Genomic DNA, 18,077 nt, shown 5'->3' with positions numbered 1-18,077 from the left:
GAAGTAAAGTGACGTCCATGCTGGCTCATTTGATGACACTTGTCAAGCTATTACCACATACTCCAATAAACTGACAATAGTTCGTGCGCTATTATTCTAATACTGTGACCGGATTGTGACAAAGTTCACAGTCAAACCTTCACTAATTCCATGAATAAATAGCACTTGCAACTTGACTACGGTATCTAACAACAGTAAGTAGTTCTTGGCACAATGAAATATAATCTCACAAACTGCAAAAACTTCACAGATACATGACTGACAGCACGCCCCACTGACAGCAGTTACGGCCTTCAACACGAAGAGTAATCTGTAATCAGTGATAAGACCACATCAGAAATGAAAAGTGAGTCCACTGAATAACACTGTCTACGTTTATGTCCTAGCATACTTTCCGTGTTTTCGCCTTTTTCGGCATAACATCAATAGGAACACTTTCCATGTCAATCAACGTTTTCCTAACCAGTCGTTGGGCTGAGTGACTCAGACGGTTGAGTCGCTGGCCTTCTGACACCAAATTGGCAGGTTCTATCCTGGCTCAATCTGACGGTATTTGAAGGTGCTCAAATACGTCAGTCTCGTGGTGGTAGATTTACTTGCACGTAAATGAACTCCTGCGTAACTAAATTCTGGCACCTCGGCGTCTCCGGAAACCGTACAAGTAGTTAGTGGGACGTAAAAAATGTTATTATTATTATTATTATTATTATTATTATTATTATTATTATTATTATTATTATTATTATTATGAAGTCGCTTAGATGAACTCAGGCTCGCAACTGCCCGTTCTGTAGTCTTCACTTTTTCCTGACTACAGGACTTTAATCTCGATTGTCCGGCTCCATGGCTAAATGGTTAGCGTCCTGGCCCTTGGTCACAGGAGTTCCGGGTTCGATTCCCGGTAGGGTTGGGAATTTTAACCATCATTGGTTAATTTCGCTGGCACTGGGGCTGGGTGTATGTGCCGTCTTCATCATCATTTCATCCTCATCACGACGCGCAGGTCGCCTACGGCCGTCAAATCAAAAGACCTACATCTGGCGAGCCGAACATGTCCTCGGACACTCCCGGCACTAAGAGCCATACGCCATTTCATTTCATCTTTGTTCACATGCACTCGAATATATTTTCCAGGATATTCTTAGCCATGGTTTTATCAAAGATTATAGCCCCTCCTTATGTACACAAGTAGGCTGAGTTGAAAGCTCCATAAAATGGCTCTCTCATTTTTACAACGTGTATAGGCCTACGTAGTTTTAACATATGAATACGCATAATGCCTTACTTAATTAATATAACCAAAAATGTACATTATGATACTAGAAATTAATTATGGCATCATAATAATAACATCATTGTCTCGATATTTTCTTAAAACCGGGCGAGTTGGCCGTGAGGTTAGAGGCGCGTGGCTGTGAGCTTGCATCCGGGAGATAGTGGGTTCGAATCCCACTGTCAGCAGCCCTGAAGATGGTTTTCCGTGGTTTCAAATTTTCACAACAGGCAAGAGTACCTTAATTAAGGCCACGGCCGCTTCCTTCCCACTCCTAGTCCTTCCCTGTCCCATCGTCGCCATAAGACCTATCTGTGTTGGTGCGACGTAAAGCAACTAGCAAGAATACTTGCTGCAAAACCACTTTTGAATATATATATCAACATATCAATACTCTGCATAACATTTGTGGTGAAATATATTAGGTAGTATGTATGTTTATTCCTCAGCCTGGAGGCTGGTTGGATCCTCAACAGCTCCACCATCAGCTATCATAGATGGCCTAGGCATCACTGAACAGGCGTACTAGGGAAATGAGGAATGAGGAAGTTTCCCGTTGCTTTCCTCACCGATCCAGAAGTTGCTATTACATATCAGTCTGCCGAGCCCACTGAAATGAATGCATCAACCGACCCTATGAACAACATTTTCACACCATTCATAGCAGGGAAGCCTCCGTGGCTTAAGCGGCAGCGCGCGACCTCTCACCGCTGGATACCGTGGTTCAAATCCCGGTCACTCCATGTGAGATTTGTGCTGGAGAAAGCGGAGGCAGGACAGGTTTTTCTCCGGGTACTCCGGTTTTCCCTGTCATCTTTCATTCCAGCAACACTCTCCAATATCATTTCATTTCATTAATCATTCAATAATCATTGCCCCAGAGGAGTGTGACAGGCTTCGGCAGCCGGCACGTTTCCTATCCTCGCTGCTAGATGGGGGCTACATTCATTTCATTCCTGACCCAGTCGAATGACTGGAAACAGGCTGTGAATTTTCATAGCAGGGACTGGCTGCACAAGGAATGGCATTACTAGCATCGCTCATACCTCAGTCACTTTCATATTGTCAAAGCCAGGGATAAAGCTGAGACAGATCAATAAAAGTAACAAAATTGCTCTAGCCTATACCAGAAGACATAGTGCACTGTAAACACTAAGTCTCGCCAGCAAAGGCAGTATTAGGGATTATTCGTAAAATTATTTTAGTTATTTAATTCAGTTGGTATGAACGGATGACATTCCTCAAATTATTAGCACGCTTATTTGCACGTGATTTCACACTTTTTATATGCACCAGACATTCTGATATTGCCATGCGGTGTATGTAGAATAAAATCATAATCAAACATGAGTTAATGAAAAACCATGAGCGTAGTAAAACAAAGTAAATATGCAGTGAAAATATTACTAAAAAGAGCTACAGTATTATGACAGAGAAAATAACAAAGAGAACTGATGAAAGTGTTGTTACTGCGGTGTATAGTTCAGATGTCCATCAATGTAGCTTCGATTATGACCTCTCTTCTCCCTACACTTACTGTTCTTCTTCTTGGCATTTTCCTACCTACTTGGGGTAGGCACTACATATGGATTAAGCCCAGTTTTATGACCGGATACCTTCCATGATGCCAACGTTATGTGGAGGAATATATTCAATGTTGCCTGTTTCTTTACTGGTTTATATTATGTGTTAAGTGTAAATGAAGATATTTATTAAGATAAACATAAACACCCAGTCTCAGAGCTAGAGGAATAAAGCAGACAAGATTACTGTAAAATCCCTGTCCCTGCCGGGAATCGAACCTACGGCCCTCTGAACCAAAGAAGACCAAGAATGGTTTTCTGTGGTGTCCCATTTTCGCCTCCAGGCAAATAACGGGACAGTTCCTATTCATTGGCCGCAGCCGATTCTTTCCATCTCCTTAACCAGTTTCGTTCACCATCATTCATTTCATCTTCATTTGCTCCTCAAACAAGGTTGCATCAGGACCCCGTATCAGGAAAAGATGACTATCGAGTAGATATACATACAATTCTTTGTCTTATTATTATTATTATTATTATTATTTTTATTAGTACATAATAATTATTATTATGAGTCAGAAAAAAAGCCAAGTGTCTAATCCAAATCTGGATGTTGGCGATCAAGCTTGCCCAAGGACCGATGATCAAGCATCCTGAGCGGGAGTTTACTTGTGGTCGTGTTGCCAGTTTCTTTCCGCTCCTCCTCTATAAAAACAGCACGTGGCTACCCATCCAGGAGCTGACCACGCCCAATTTTGCTTAACTCCGGACATTTCACGGGGTCTATTGTTACAACATGGCAAGGTCATTGACTTTATTATTAAGAAATAATAATAATAATAATATGGCTATGCGGTTTGGGTCACGAATCTGTGAACTTGCATTCGGGAGATGGTGGGTTCAAAGTCCGTTGTCGGCAGCCCTGAAGATGGTTTCTCGTGGTTTCCCGTTTTCGCACAAGGCAAATGCTAGGGCTGTACCTTAATTAAGGCCACGGCCGGTCCCTTCCCACTCCTAGCCCTTTCCTGTCCCATCGTCGTCATATGACCTGCCTGTGTCGATGCACCGTAAAACAAATTGTAAAAAAAACACATACACGAGGTCAGACAAGTACCCAAGCGCGGGCTCATTAATTACCATATAATCTACGTCGGTCAGTATGGACTAGGATACGGAAAAAAGCGGCTGTAGACTGTACTCTACGAGGGATCCCAGCATTCACCTGGAATTCATATGGTAAACAACAGTAAAGAACTTCTTGATTGAATTTTAGACCACTTCACTCCGAGATGTTAATCGAGGTGGAGTATAACACGTTAAAAGACCCTAAAGCAGTCTTGGTATAACAAGGTCGGGAAGTGAACCCAAACAAACTGGGTTCGAACCTATTGTTCCGACCTCTAATGAACTTAAATGAGATTTCACCCCATGTTTTCAATGAGTTTCCTTCTTCTCCATCCACTTTTCCTACACTTTGGTGGAGTGCGATGTGTGTCGCACTTTTGGACTTGACCCAGTTCTACGTCCCAAAACCCTTCCTGATACAAGCCCTATGTGGGGATATATTCACTATGGCTTGTTTTCGTTGTAGTTCAAAGCGTGGTGTGTTGTCTAAAGTTAAGAAGGTGTATTAACATAAACACAAACATCCAGTCCCCAAGCTAGAGGAATTAACCAAAAATAGATAAAATTTCTGACCCGGCCGGGAATCAAACATCACTCGTTGACCATTAAGCCAAGGGACGGGAGTGAATATTCTTATCTGCGTAAGAGGGAGAATGTCCCTGGAACGTCTCATTTAGGACTACTGCCATGATCTGTCGTGGATCCTCTGACAGTATCCGGAGCTATACAGGCAGAAATGTTCGAAGGCCATCAAAGGATCATTTGCATAGATTAATTTTATCAAGTTGTCGCAGCTACCTGTTCAGCATAAGTAGAATATAAGAGCCTTTTCTATGTATACGTGCTTAATACAAGAACCCTACATTACACAAGACTATTTCGAAGCATTAGTAGGAGCATCGATTCGGATCTTAGCGATTGTGAATGTGGTTCCGGAGAAGAACAAGAATCGTCCCATTCAAAAATTACTCGACCGAGCTTGAGACATCTTACATATGGGACACCCTGAATTGAACGGAGGAAAGGTTTCTTATACAGATCGATTGTCTACTTCGCAAACCACTCTGCTAAGATCCTCGCTTAGCAGTACTTTATTCTATGTTGCTCTGTGATTGTTAATACTCTAGCTTCGGTTACCCAGCGTTGCCCGAGGTAATCCATATGCAAGGAAAATATCTGTAACACAGTTTTTAGATGAACGGGCACAAATTTCACACAAACTGCCGAAGATTAAAATCTGCTGCTCAGTGGTGGAAGACTTGCAGTCCGACTCGTTGGCTGAATGGTCAGCGTACTGGCCTTCGGTTCAGAGGGTCCCGGGTTCGATTCCCGGCCGGGTCGGGGATTTTAATCGCTTCTGATTAATTCTTCTGGCTCGGGGACTGGGTGTATATGTCCGTCCCAACACTCTCCTCATCATATTCAGACAACACACTACACTACCAACCACCACAGAAACACGCAATAGTGCTTACATCCCTCCATAGAGGGTTGGCGTCAGGAAGGGCATCCGGCCGTAAAAACAGGGCCAAATCCACATGTGCGACGCAGTTCGCACCCGCGACCCCACAGGTGTGGGAAAAAGCGGCAGGAAAAGAAGAAGAAGAAGAAGTGGTGGAAGACTTGCTGTTTAAATCCAAACGAGTGGTAGTCTGGTGAACTTGACTGAAAATGGGAGGGAAGATGGGAAAATTCGAGAAAAACTAAGCTTTGTCCACTTCAAATTTCACATGGACAGCCTGAGGTCTGAACGCAGACCCACCGATAAAATATGGATGATTAATACGTTCCAGTCAAGGAAGGACTGATAGCCGTGGTCTACTACGCAAAATCCAGATTAAAATAAATCTTCGAAAAACCACTCTTACATAACAGTAGATGGCTGAGCAAACTCCATGATCAACTTAGAAGAACGGAAGTGAAGTTAGAAGGAAATGAAGGACTAGCGAGCACTTAGAATAGCAAACAGGCAGAGAAGCTTGTGCGACTTAAGCCAACCGACACCTGCCCGCGCCACCCTTTTCGGTAGAATGATATTTATTTTCTTTAGACAGGCCGTTGTGCGATTAAAATAACTCGAAAATGGTACGTCTTAGGGGCCTTTGCGTAGTTTCTTTTTTACCACATTGCTTTAGCAAAGAAAAGAAATACGTAATTTTCTTTTACAACTTGCTTTATGTCACGCTGACAGAGATAGCTCTTATGGCGACAATGGGATAGGAAAAGGCTTAGAATGGGAAGGAGGCGGCCATGGCCTATGTAAATTTTAAACTCCAAGTAGCCCGTTTACTGAACTCCAGAAAATATTCCAGTCAGCCGCATCTGTACGTTGAAATATGCACCTGCGATCTTTCACGACATCGAGATACCGTTTTCGGTGTATAAGAGTATACTTTCCAGTCGTCGACGGAACTTACGTCCTATAAACGTGGAAATGTACCTTGTGGCACATTGTATTTCATGCATTTTATCCTGTTCAGAATCGCACCAAAAAGTATTGTGGCTTTCCGGATATGGTACTGTATATAGATTTTATGAAATTAGTCTTCTTAAACTAGTTTAAAATAAACAGTAACCATTTATAATTCCCTGTACAAATTTGATATCACATACTTAGTACATATTTTGAGGGGTTTTGTTATTTCTTTACAGTCGCTCAAAAGAAAAAAGAAGAGAATGAGCGCATGGTATTGCATAAGTACATGAGAGGCACACATTTCTGAGAGAAATCTTCTTCTTCTTCTTCTTCTTCTTCTTTCTTATTTTTCTACCACTCCTTCGCTCACCTGTAGTTTCGCGGGTGTGAACAGTGTCGCACGTGTCGAATGCCCTTCCTGACACGAACCTTTGTGGAGGGATACGGTCACCATTAAGTGTTTGGCTAGTGTTGGGCTAGACACAAATATCCAGTCCCCGAACCTGAAGAATTAACCACACACGTTTAAAATCTTTGACCCGGCCGGGAATCGAACACTTGACCCTCTGAATCTAAGATCTCAACGCTGATCATTCAGCCAAAGAAACAGTTGAATCTACGGATGTAATATTTGTTGTGGGTATCCACTGGGTTTGTATCTACACGGTGTAGTGGTTAGAGTGATTAGCTGCCAACCCCGGAGGCCCGGGTTAGATTCCAGGCTCTGCCACTAAATTGGAAAGTGGTATGAGGGCTAGAACGGGGTCCACTCAGCCTCGAGAGGTCAACTGAGAAGAGGTGGGTTCGATTCCAACCTCAGCCATCCTCGAAGTGGTTTTCCGTGGTTTCCCACTTATCCTCCAGACAAATGCCGGGACGGTACCTACCTTAAAGCCACGGCCGCTTCCTTCCCTCTTCCTCGTCTATCCCTTCCAATCTTCCTATCCCCACACAAGGCCCCTGTTCAGCACAGCAGGTGAGGCCGCCTGGGCGAGGTACAGGTCCTCCTCCCTAGTTGTGTCCCCAACCCAAAGTCTCACGCTCCAGGAGACTGCCCTTGAGGCGGCAGAGGTGGGATCCCTCGCTGAGACCGAGGGAAGACCAACCCTGGAGGGTAAACAGATTAAGAAAGAAGAAAGAAACATACATACATACATACATACATACATACTGTCCCCTGCAAAATTGGTAAAAATCATTTATTGGAAAATATTTTACTTCTACTGTGTGTTGAAATATTATTTCGTGAACCAGGAAGGGAGTTTTATCACATCGAGTCGGCTGAGCGAGATACGCCAGGTGTCAGGGAATTCCACTCAAGGGCAAACGAGGGGAGAGCGCAGATACAGCTAGCCAAATAACCTTCAAATCAGCCGTGAATGCCACGTGACCAGGCAGAATGTGTGTCAAGTGCTCGATCGATAATAGTGAAGGTGCATGACATCTGACTATGGCAGCCAATCAAGCGATTAATTTGGTGCGAAGTTAATAAATTAACCAATCGCTTATGAGGAGAAGACGCACCCCTGTCTTAAGACAGTGAATAATGGATTTTCCTAAGGAAAATTTACTCAGAAATTTCTACCTCTGAACACGTCGTGTGGAGAATTACTCTAGCTTCAACTACGGACGGAAGAAGACGCACTTCGCTTGCTGGGGGAACTTCGTCATTCAGAGACTACAACTTGTTGCAACTGCAGTTCAGATATTTACGGATTCCACCTATAATTCAACAGATTTTAAAAGTTAAGTTTCTTTCCCATCTTATCAAACATCGGTGTGAGTTTTGGACCTTGTCTCAGACGTGATTTTCAGTTTCAGCTTCACAAGAAATTCCACAGAAGAGATCACCGGTTCGAGTTCAAGTCAGGATGCCAGTCTTCTTTCATGGTAAATGGTGTGATTTCCAGCGCGCCAGCATGTCTCCAATGCACGAGTAAAATGTGAGGCAGTCCAGGCGGGCGTGACCAGGATCGATGGTGCGTAATGTGATAATGCACTAGGTCACCAGCCCGAGTTCTACAACCGACAGTCACCACCAAGTAATATTTAAACTTTGTTATTCTTTCTTTCCTTTTGTAATGTAATTGTAATGACATAGCCTCTACTTATTTGTTTAGAAACTTTCTATTAGTTAGAATTTTTCCATCTCTTCTTTCTTGGTGATAGTAGATTGAGGATGTGTGAGTATTTGAACCTATTAGTTTGTTTGAGTGGATGTCTTCGAGAAGTGTTTCAACTGTCCCGAGTTCATTGTGGCAGGAGAAATAAATGTAAAACGACCTCAACGTTAAACTAAGACTATTTGAATATTTTTAGACTTAAAATGAGATCAAATGGGACAGTAATCTCGTAGATTCTATTATGTCAGAGTTCATTCTTCAATTATGCGACGTATGGTTGAATTTTGTGTGCAATAGAGTCATCTGAAATATTATTGTGCAGTAGCTTCCGCACGTATGATCTTGCGCGGCCAGGGATAATAATAATAATAATAATAAAAATAATTTAACTAAATTATCGCGTAAAAGAACACCTAAGGTCATGAGCATAATATTGGTTATTATTGAATATGGTTGATGTGCGCTCATTTATAGTAATTTAGGCCTGGGAAATGGCAGTATCTGACCGATACAATTTTTTATATATTTGCTGTGTTGTGATGATTAGTTGACTGGTAGATGGATATTATTGAATTCAGCAGTCGAGCTGTGCATCCATTAGTGAGTCAATTTAAGAATAAAATATGTTACTTGATGTAATTTCTTCGTTGTGAGTGCAGATTAATCGAGAATCACAATTATAGTGGAGAAGTAAAAATAAATATCGTAGCTCATGAACCGCGTGCGCGGAATGTTAATTCTGGCCTATGTTTAAGCGATTTTATCGATGATTTTGGATGATTTTGTGTTTGTAAATTTTCTCTGAACATCGTCGTATAACTATGTTCTTTAATAAAGTGACAATCATTGCTCTGTCACATTTCCAGTTGATGAGAGGAGGTCACCACGATAGTGTCATCATGAGAATAATTTTCCTAACTTTGTCTAAACATGAAAATTAATAGTCAAGGGCTAGCGTTCGTATAAATATGTATATAATATTTCCGTGTATCTTTGTGTGAGTGTAGTGTGTGTGCTTTGACTGTATTTTGCTTAATGTAAGTTTCCAATCCATATTTGTGATGATGCTCTTCGTTATTTCGTGGAATTTTGGCCTAATTTACGCCAACTTTAGTGGTTCACCATTTGAATGAATTTAAACCTTTAGTGAATTTTATTCGTTTTTAAGGAAGAATAGGATCTTATTTAACGAATACACATAAATAAGTATAGGCCATGTCAGTGGATTGAACTCACAAAATCAAAAATTGTAAGCGTTAATTAATTAATTATTTCAATTAATGGATAAACATAGATTGACATAATGTCAAGTTCCAAGCTATTATGTGAGAAGCAACTACTAAATAATTATAAAGTTGAGTTTATTAATTAATTTAAAGGTCAAGGAAGACGATTTAACCATAATTTTATGAGAGAAAAATTTTTATTTAATTTTCAAAGAGGAATGAAAATGATCATTTTCAAACGTTTAAAATCAAATCTATGAAGGAAGGAAGTTTATTTTCAATTTATTAAATTATCAATGGGAGAGATCATCTCAAATCAATTATTATTAATTATTTAATTAATTTTCCACTAAAAATATAAATATTATATTTGCAGATTCAGCCATTTGCTGTTCCGTTTTTCGATGAAGTGTCTATGTGATTACGACATAAAAGAAGACAAATCATATAAACAAAATACCTAGATTTTGTAAATTATTGTGAAGTTTATGAAGAGCAGTAGTTATAATAAATGTGTAAAACCTATTTAGCTTTCTCTCATTTGTCACTAGTTCATCATCTATCCCTGCACTTTAAAAATTTCGCACAGCCGATAAGCGAACGATCTACACCCTGGAGATCTTCGCTCACCGGCCGAGCTGAGCCCGGCATGACGGGTGCAGGTATAGATTTGGCGGCCAACGTGTTCAGGCCCGATTTATTGGCTGTACCAATAAAAGAACTCGATCTTGTAGTCCAGAATTTGGATGCAAACAAGATGCAGTGGCAAATTAAAAATTTCAGGTTTATTTTGTGACATTTATTAGCCCAAATTTTTGTGGCGAACTACGCTCATGTTAAAGGTTAGGAAGGGCCTTGGTGCTATATTATAAACAAAATCTGGATGATATTTTCAAAATTTATCTTTTGCGGCAGATTTCCGCATAGTTTGGACTTAAATTATAAGATATTACTTTATGCGATAATGATCTTCTTTTATGACTGTGAATTCAATCCACACGTGACTGTCGATCGGAACTCGGGTATTAGACCATCGAACCTGGTCCGTCCAATGTCTGAACTGCTAGTTGTCTCAAATTAGAATGGGTACTGTTACTATGGAGGATCTTCGTAGGCTCCTAAAGGTAGTGACTGCGGACTTGAAAGACAGTTTGAAACAGGAATTAAACGAAAACAGTAACTTACTGAAACAGGAGCTAAAAGTTGAGCTAAATGAAAATAGTGATTTATTGAAACAGGAGTTAAACGAAAACAATAATTTACTGAAACAGGAGTTAGCTGAAAACAATAACTTATTGAAACAGGAATTAAATGAAAACAATAATTTACTGAAACAGGAGTTAGCTGAAAACAATAACTTATTGAAACAGGAATTAAATGAAAACAATAATTTACTGAAACAGGAGTTAAAGCGTGAGATTAGTGAGAATGTGAATGCAGGACAGGACAAACTCAAAAAAGATCTTAAGGGTGCCCTAGAGGAAATTCGAGCTAGGACGGATGAAAACTTAGGGAAACTGCACATGGACGTTAAATTATTTAACGGAAAATTAGCGTCGGTCCAAAGCGAGTTGGTGTCCGTTAAGCAAAAATTTTCTAACCTGAAAGGGGAAATCCAGGCCGGAATCGATAGCTCCATGTCAGCGATGTCAAATGAGTTTAGCGAAAGGCTAGCCAAAGTACAGACAGGAATACTGCATGGACTAGACCAATACAAGGACGAAGTAAAGGGAAATTTTAGGACCATTGAAGAGAAAATTAGTGACAATGCCGAGGACTTGTCTGCAACTAAAACCGCATGGAGCAGGAAGTTCACCGAAATCTATGAAACGGTAAAACAGGTGGAGAAGGGCGTAATAGCCGAGATTAAGGTAGCCCAAGTCACTAATTCGGAGCGACTCGAATACTTTTATGAGACGATCGAGGAGACCCAGCAGAGTCTTAAAACGATGGACAAGGAAATAAGTGAAGTTAGAGCCAGTTCGGAAGTCTACAAACAGGAATTACAGGGAGAAATACAGGAGCTTACCAAGGAACTAAAGCTACTCAAGTTACAAGGAGAGAGTAATAACATTGTAGCTAATTCTCTGTTAGAGCGGCAGGGACAACTGGAGATCTTCGCTCACCGGCCGAGCTGAGCCCGGCATGACGGGTGCATACATACATACATACATACATTATCATTATAGACTGTTATGCCTTTCAGCGTTCAGTCTGCAAGCCTTTATGAATTTACTAAACGTCGCCACAATCCTCGATTTGCAACTAGTGTTGTGGCCTCATTTAGTTCTATACCTCTCATCTTTAAATCGTTAGAAACCGAGTCTAACCATTGTCTTCTTGGTCTCCCTCTACTTCTCTTACCCTCCATAGCAGAGTCTTTTATTCACCTAGGTAACCTATCCTCCTCCATTCGCCTCACATGACCCCACCACCGAAGCCGGTTTATGCGTACAGCTTCATCCATCGAGTTCCTAAATTCGCCTTTATCTCCTCATTCCGAGTACCGTCCTGCCATTGTTCCCGCCTGTTTGTACCAGTAATCATTCTTGCTACCTTCATGTCTGTTACTTCTAACTTATGAATAAGATATCCTGAGTCCACCCAACTTTCGCTCCCGCAAAGCAAAGTTGGTCTGAAAACAGACCGATGTAAAGATAGTTTCGTCTGGGAGCTGACTTTCTTCTTACAGAATACTGCTGATCGCAACAGTGAGCTCACTGCATTAGCTTTTACCGGGCGAGTTGGCCGTGCGCGTAGAGGCGCGCGGCTGTGAGCTTGCATCCGGGAGATAGTAGGTTCGAATCCCACTATCGGCAGCCCTGAAGATGGTTTTCCGTGGTTTCCCATTTTCACACCAGGCAAATGCTGGGGCTGTACCTTAATTAAGGCCACGGCCGCTTCCTTCCAACTCCTAGGCCTTTCCCATCCCATCGTCGCCATAAGACCTATCTGTGTCGGTGCGACGTAAAGCCCCTAGCAAAAAAAAAAGCATTAGCTTTACTACACCTTGATTCAATCTCACTTACTATATTACCATCCTGGGAGAACACACAACCTAAATGCTTGAAATTATCAACCTGTTCTAGCTTTGTATCACCAATCTGGCATTCAATTCTGTTGAATTGCTTACCTACTGACATCAATTTAGTCTTCGAGAGGCTAATTTTCATACCATTCTCATTGCACCTATTTTCAAGTTCCAAGATATTAGACTGCAGGCTTTCGGCACAGTCTGCCATTAAGACCAAGTCGTCAGCATAGGCCAAACTGCTTACTACATTTCCACCTAACTGAATCCCTCCCTGCCATTTTATACCAGGGAAAGAAAGAAATATTAAAATTAATTGAAACCGACTTTCAACCTATTAGGTTGACGTGTTACGTGCATTTAGTACGTGTTGAAGAGATGTTAAGTACAGAGCAGAAATGCCCAAGCGGACACCAGTGGGATCCGAAGCAACAACCTCCCGATTTCGCGTAGGTTGCTCTACCAATTGAGCTATGGTGGCCAGACCTGTAGCTTAGATCTTTTCCAACAGAACAAAGATGGCCTAGGCCACCATAGCTCAATTGGTAGAGCAACCAACGCGAAATCAGGAGGTTGTGGGTTCGGATACCGCTGGTGTCCGGTTGGCCATTTTTGTTCTGTACCAGTACTTAACATCTCTTCAACCCGTACTAAATATACGTAACACGACCTAATAGGTTGAAAGTCAGTTTCAATTACAATGTGGTCGTGAAAAGTCAATATTCAGATTAAAATTAATTCGGATAAATATTAAATGCAAGGAACATACAATACCCTACACGTATTTTTAGTGACATTAGTGTTTTTTATAATCATTGTATTACATGAATTTCCGGACTCAGGTGATAAGCCAGACTGCGAAAGTACAGCAGTATGTTTGCTAGTAAGAGAGGAAACTTGTGTAGGAAGACCCAGTAACCTGATTGTCATCACGGAGGAATGACGGAGAAAGTAAACTGCTAGTGACGTCACTTACCGTGCTGCACTGTCGACAGGGGAGAGGGGCCTTATTCAGGCGACAGCAGTGCAAACAGTGCTCAGCCATTGCTTCTGTGGACAGCGACCACGCGTACGGCCGTTCCACGATCAATACGCTACCTGCACACACAACATACGAATAAGCTCTGCAAAACCACCTGCAGGCTGCAAGAAAACCTACTGCGGCCAGTTCCTCTCTACTGTATTCACATCATAAATGAGTCAATCCACGTTAAATTGTGCAGTCTAAAACTTGTTTGTGTTGTGAATACATGTAATGAATATTAAGGCAAGCCATCTCCGTACCGGCCATAGACGAGTGGAAGGTAAAGGCTTCCTTTTCCCATAAACTCGGCAGTTAGCGGGATAGAATGGTTAGCTCTTTGTCTAGCCTGCTACTTATGTTTTGGTGTGGGCTGAATGGACCTCCGAGCCGGCACCGTGGTGTAGGAGTAACGTTCCTGCCTCTTACCCGGAGGCCCAGGGTTCGATTCCCGGCCAGATCAGGGATTTTTACCTGCACCTGAGGGCTGGTTCAAGGTGATTATAATTGAGGAGCGATCTGATTGTGAGATAGCGGCCCCGGTCTAGAAAGCCAAGAATGACGACCGAGAGGATTCGTCGTGCTGAACACAAGACACCTCGTAATCTGCAGGCCTTAGGGCTGAGCAGCGGTCGCTTGTTAAGCCAGGGCCCTTCACGGGCTGTAGTGCCATGGGGTTTGGTTTGAATGGACGTCAAGTCTGTGTCCCTTTCCAGAAGCGGAAATATCATCTATTAATATTCTGCCTTCTTGACAGCGAATTTAACTCACGTCCTTTACCACCTCGGCCAGGCAAGCCCTAATGAATATTAAAATTGTGGTAATTATTCTTTTGAGGGGATGAAAAATCAGAGAGATTCATTCTTAACTCATATGAGAAGAGAATAAAGAAGTAATACTAGTGTTATTGCCTTTACGCCCTACTAACTACGTTTTGGCCTTTTGGAGACGCCGAGCTGCCGGAATTTCGTCGCAAAGGAATTCCTTAACGTGCCGCTAAATCTACCGACACAAGGCTGGCATATTTGAACACCCCGAAATACGAGTGGATTGAGCCGGAATCGAACCTACAAACGAGCTCAGGAAGGCTGAGCTATTCAGCCCAGCAGAAGAAAAATAAGGAAAAGATCTGAACCTTCCAAGTAAGAAGGCGAACGTCCGGCCCCGCGGTGTGGGACAACGCGTCCGCCTGTCGCCCGGCGGCCCCGGGTTCGATTCCCGGCTGGGCCAGGGGTTTATAATTGTAAATGATTAATATCCCTGGCCTGGGGACTCGTCCATTCCAATTTCACGCAAGTTCATATCACATGGTGCAAGTAGGGGCAAAAGGTCTCTATAGGTCGACGCCCCGAACAAATAGCATTTTTTTTAAAGGTAGGCGAACGGCCACGAAGGGCGTTGAAATGAATGAATCCCAATGCCCCGAAAGGGAACAAGAGTTCACCAAAGAAGGTCAGAGGAAAGATGAAAGTAAAGAGGATGGGAAAATTAAATAGAATCACTGCCAGACTCAACTAGAGGCCACCGAGCTCGATAGCTGCAGTCGCTTAAGTGCGGCCAGTATCCAGTATTCGGGAGATAGTAGGTTCGAACCCCACTGTCGGCAGCCCTGAAAATGGTTTTCCGTGGTTTCCCATTTTCACACCAGGCAAATGCTGGGGCTGTAAGGCCATGGCCGCTTCCTTCCCACTCCTAGCCCTTCCCTGTCCCATCGTCGCCATAAGACCTATCTGTGCCGGTGCGACGTAAAGCAACTAGCAACTAGAGGCCAGGTGGTCGCCAATCAGCACATTCACGAATCTATAACTGTGATAATCACTCACAAATTATGGACAAAAACTAGTGGCTCATACAGGTCATTACGGTCCTTGGGCTGTCAAGACGACTGTTGTCTTTCCAGATAGCCTTACAGATAAAGGAGTGTAACGTGGTCAGCGTAATCATATCCTCATCTGTACTGCTTAGCTTCTACGGCCGGATCCACGACCTCCCGTATCACAAACTCTTTAGATGGCCCCATGAGGCTGAGTAATTTCCGTCTCTGTCCTCAGAACAGAATTTAAATCCATGGACAGCTCGGTAAATAAATCTGGGGTCTCTGAGAGGTACGCTACCCCAACACCACGGGGATGGCGGATGTGTGATTATGGCAGTTCCAAGTAGCTTTAATTTCCACAAAAACACTTACTTCTACCCCTATTTCATCAACAGGTGAACACAGTGGAGTTATTAGTGAGGATAGCCTTTACATATCTTTAGAACCTATCATTTTCTCTGTAGCGTAATTGGAGTAAAATAATAATAATAATAATAATAATAATAATAATAATAATAATAATAATTGGAGCATGATATCCGAGCGGCACTGACACTAGTCGCTCGCCTAGGAGGTGAGTGAGATTTCCAGCCAATATACGTGGGATTAAAAAAAATGAAATTGCATGTTCCTGTGCTTCGGATTTCACGCCAAATTAGAGGTCCCGTGGCTACGAACATAATATGAACAGTCACGTAAAGCAACACGCTTCTGTTTTAATAATAATAATAATAATCCCATGGCACAACAGCCCTGGCGGGCTTAATTCAACATACAGTAGTGCCGAACTCAGACAGGCCTAATTGGAATAAGGTCCGGAAAAGAAGAAAAAGAACAGTAGTATTCTTTTCCTTTTACCGCTTTTTCCCCCCACACTGATACGGGCGTGGGTGCGAACTGTGGCGCACAAGTGTACCCGGGCCGGTTTGACGTCCGGAGGCCCTTCCTGACTCCAAACGTATCAGGATGAGTGTATTCACTACTGCGTGTTTCTGTGGTGGTTGGTGGTGTGATGTGCTGTGCTGTACTGTGTGAAAGTGAAGAGGAATCTGTTGGGACATACTCAAATACCTCCGTGGCTCAGGCGGCAGCGCGCCGGCCTCTCACCACTGGATACCGTGGTTCAAATCCCGGTCACTCCATGTGAGATCTGTGCTGAACAAAGCGAAGGCGGAACATGTTTCTCTCCGGCTACTTCGGTTTCTCCTGTCATCTTTCATTCCAGCAACACTCTCCACTATCATTTCATTTCATCTGTCAGTCATTAATCATTGCCCCAGAGGAGTGCAACAGACCTCGGCAGCGGACACAATTCCTATCCTCACCGCAAGTGGAGGGCTTCATTCATCCCATCCCTGACCCGGTCATTGACTGGAAAACAGGTTGTAGGTTTTCATTTTCAGTTAAAATCTCCGACCCGGCCAGGAATAGATCCCTGGGCCGTCTGAATGGAAGGCCAGTATTCAGACCAGTCAGCCAAGGAGCATGAATAATAATAATAATAATAATAATAATTTCATGTGGCAATTGCAGGTTGGTGCAGCCTTTGTGAGGCAGACCGACCGATGAGTGTGGGTGGCGTCCTTCGTTGGAAGGAAACTTCGTGTCAGTGTATTGGGAGAAATGACGTGAGTGGTGTGTGAATTACATGAATGTTTGGGACAAATTTTTATATTTTTCAAAAGAGATCATGATCAATGGAAAATGGTAAATAAAAATGTAACCAGCCATTGGGCGGGTTTTAAAGAATTGTTGAGAAGTGTGAAAACAGGTATGTACCTTTAAAAGTGATAAGGAATGAGGTGCAGATTATAAAGAAATAGAGTTAAGAATGGTTACTGGAGTAAGGTGAGATTCTGAGATGCTTGCCAGGAACCTGAATTTAGTGAAAACGTCAGCTAAGGATAACATGATGGCAAATATAATTAACAGCCATATGAATTTTAGGGAGCACTGGAAGAATATGTACAGATACTTCAAGGCAGAAACAGGTTCCAGGAAGGACATTCGAAGGATCATTAATGAACAAGGGGGGAGTATATATGTGAGGACTTACACAAGGCAGAAGTATTCAGTCAACAGTATGTAAAAGTAGTCGCATATAAGGAAAATGTCCACATAGAGCAGGCGACTAATACAGGCGAATTAATGAGATTACCTATGATAAAATAGACGTTTACAAAAAGGTTCAAACGTTTAAAGCTGGAAAGACAGCTGGGATTGATAAGATTTCAGGGGATATATTAAGGGCTATCGATTGGGATATAGTGTCATATCTGAAATACTTATTTGATTATTGTTTGCATGAAGGAGTGATTTCAAATTAATATATATTATGAGTAAAGGACTGGAATCACAGATAAGGTTAACTCCGGATGATGTTATACTTTATACAGTAGTAAATGAGCTGGAGTATTGTGAGCGACTGTAGGGGCACCTAGACAATAGTGTCAGATTGACAGCGGACAATGGTATGACGGTAAAGGAGATATAAAGCAGGTTCTATGTTTCAGTTACTGCGTT

General features: G+C 42.3%; 1 protein-coding gene across 2 annotated transcripts in view; it reads right to left on the bottom strand.

Moving 5' to 3' along the window:
• LOC136863063 (SET and MYND domain-containing protein DDB_G0273589) overlaps positions 1 to 18,077 on the bottom strand; it is a 510,889-nt gene that overhangs the window by 211,149 nt on the left and 281,663 nt on the right. For both annotated transcript variants that reach the window (XM_067139394.2, XM_067139393.2), the window contains exon 4: positions 13,694 to 13,815. In XM_067139394.2, the coding sequence (XP_066995495.2) occupies positions 13,694 to 13,815 (122 nt within the window). The remainder of the gene's footprint in view (positions 1 to 13,693; positions 13,816 to 18,077) is intronic.

Source organism: Anabrus simplex, chromosome 2 (genome assembly GCF_040414725.1).
Source record: "Anabrus simplex isolate iqAnaSimp1 chromosome 2, ASM4041472v1, whole genome shotgun sequence".
Lineage (NCBI taxonomy): Eukaryota > Metazoa > Arthropoda > Insecta > Orthoptera > Tettigoniidae > Anabrus > Anabrus simplex.
Note: the sequence above shows the minus strand (reverse complement) of the source record. Positions and strands in the feature narration are given on the sequence as shown.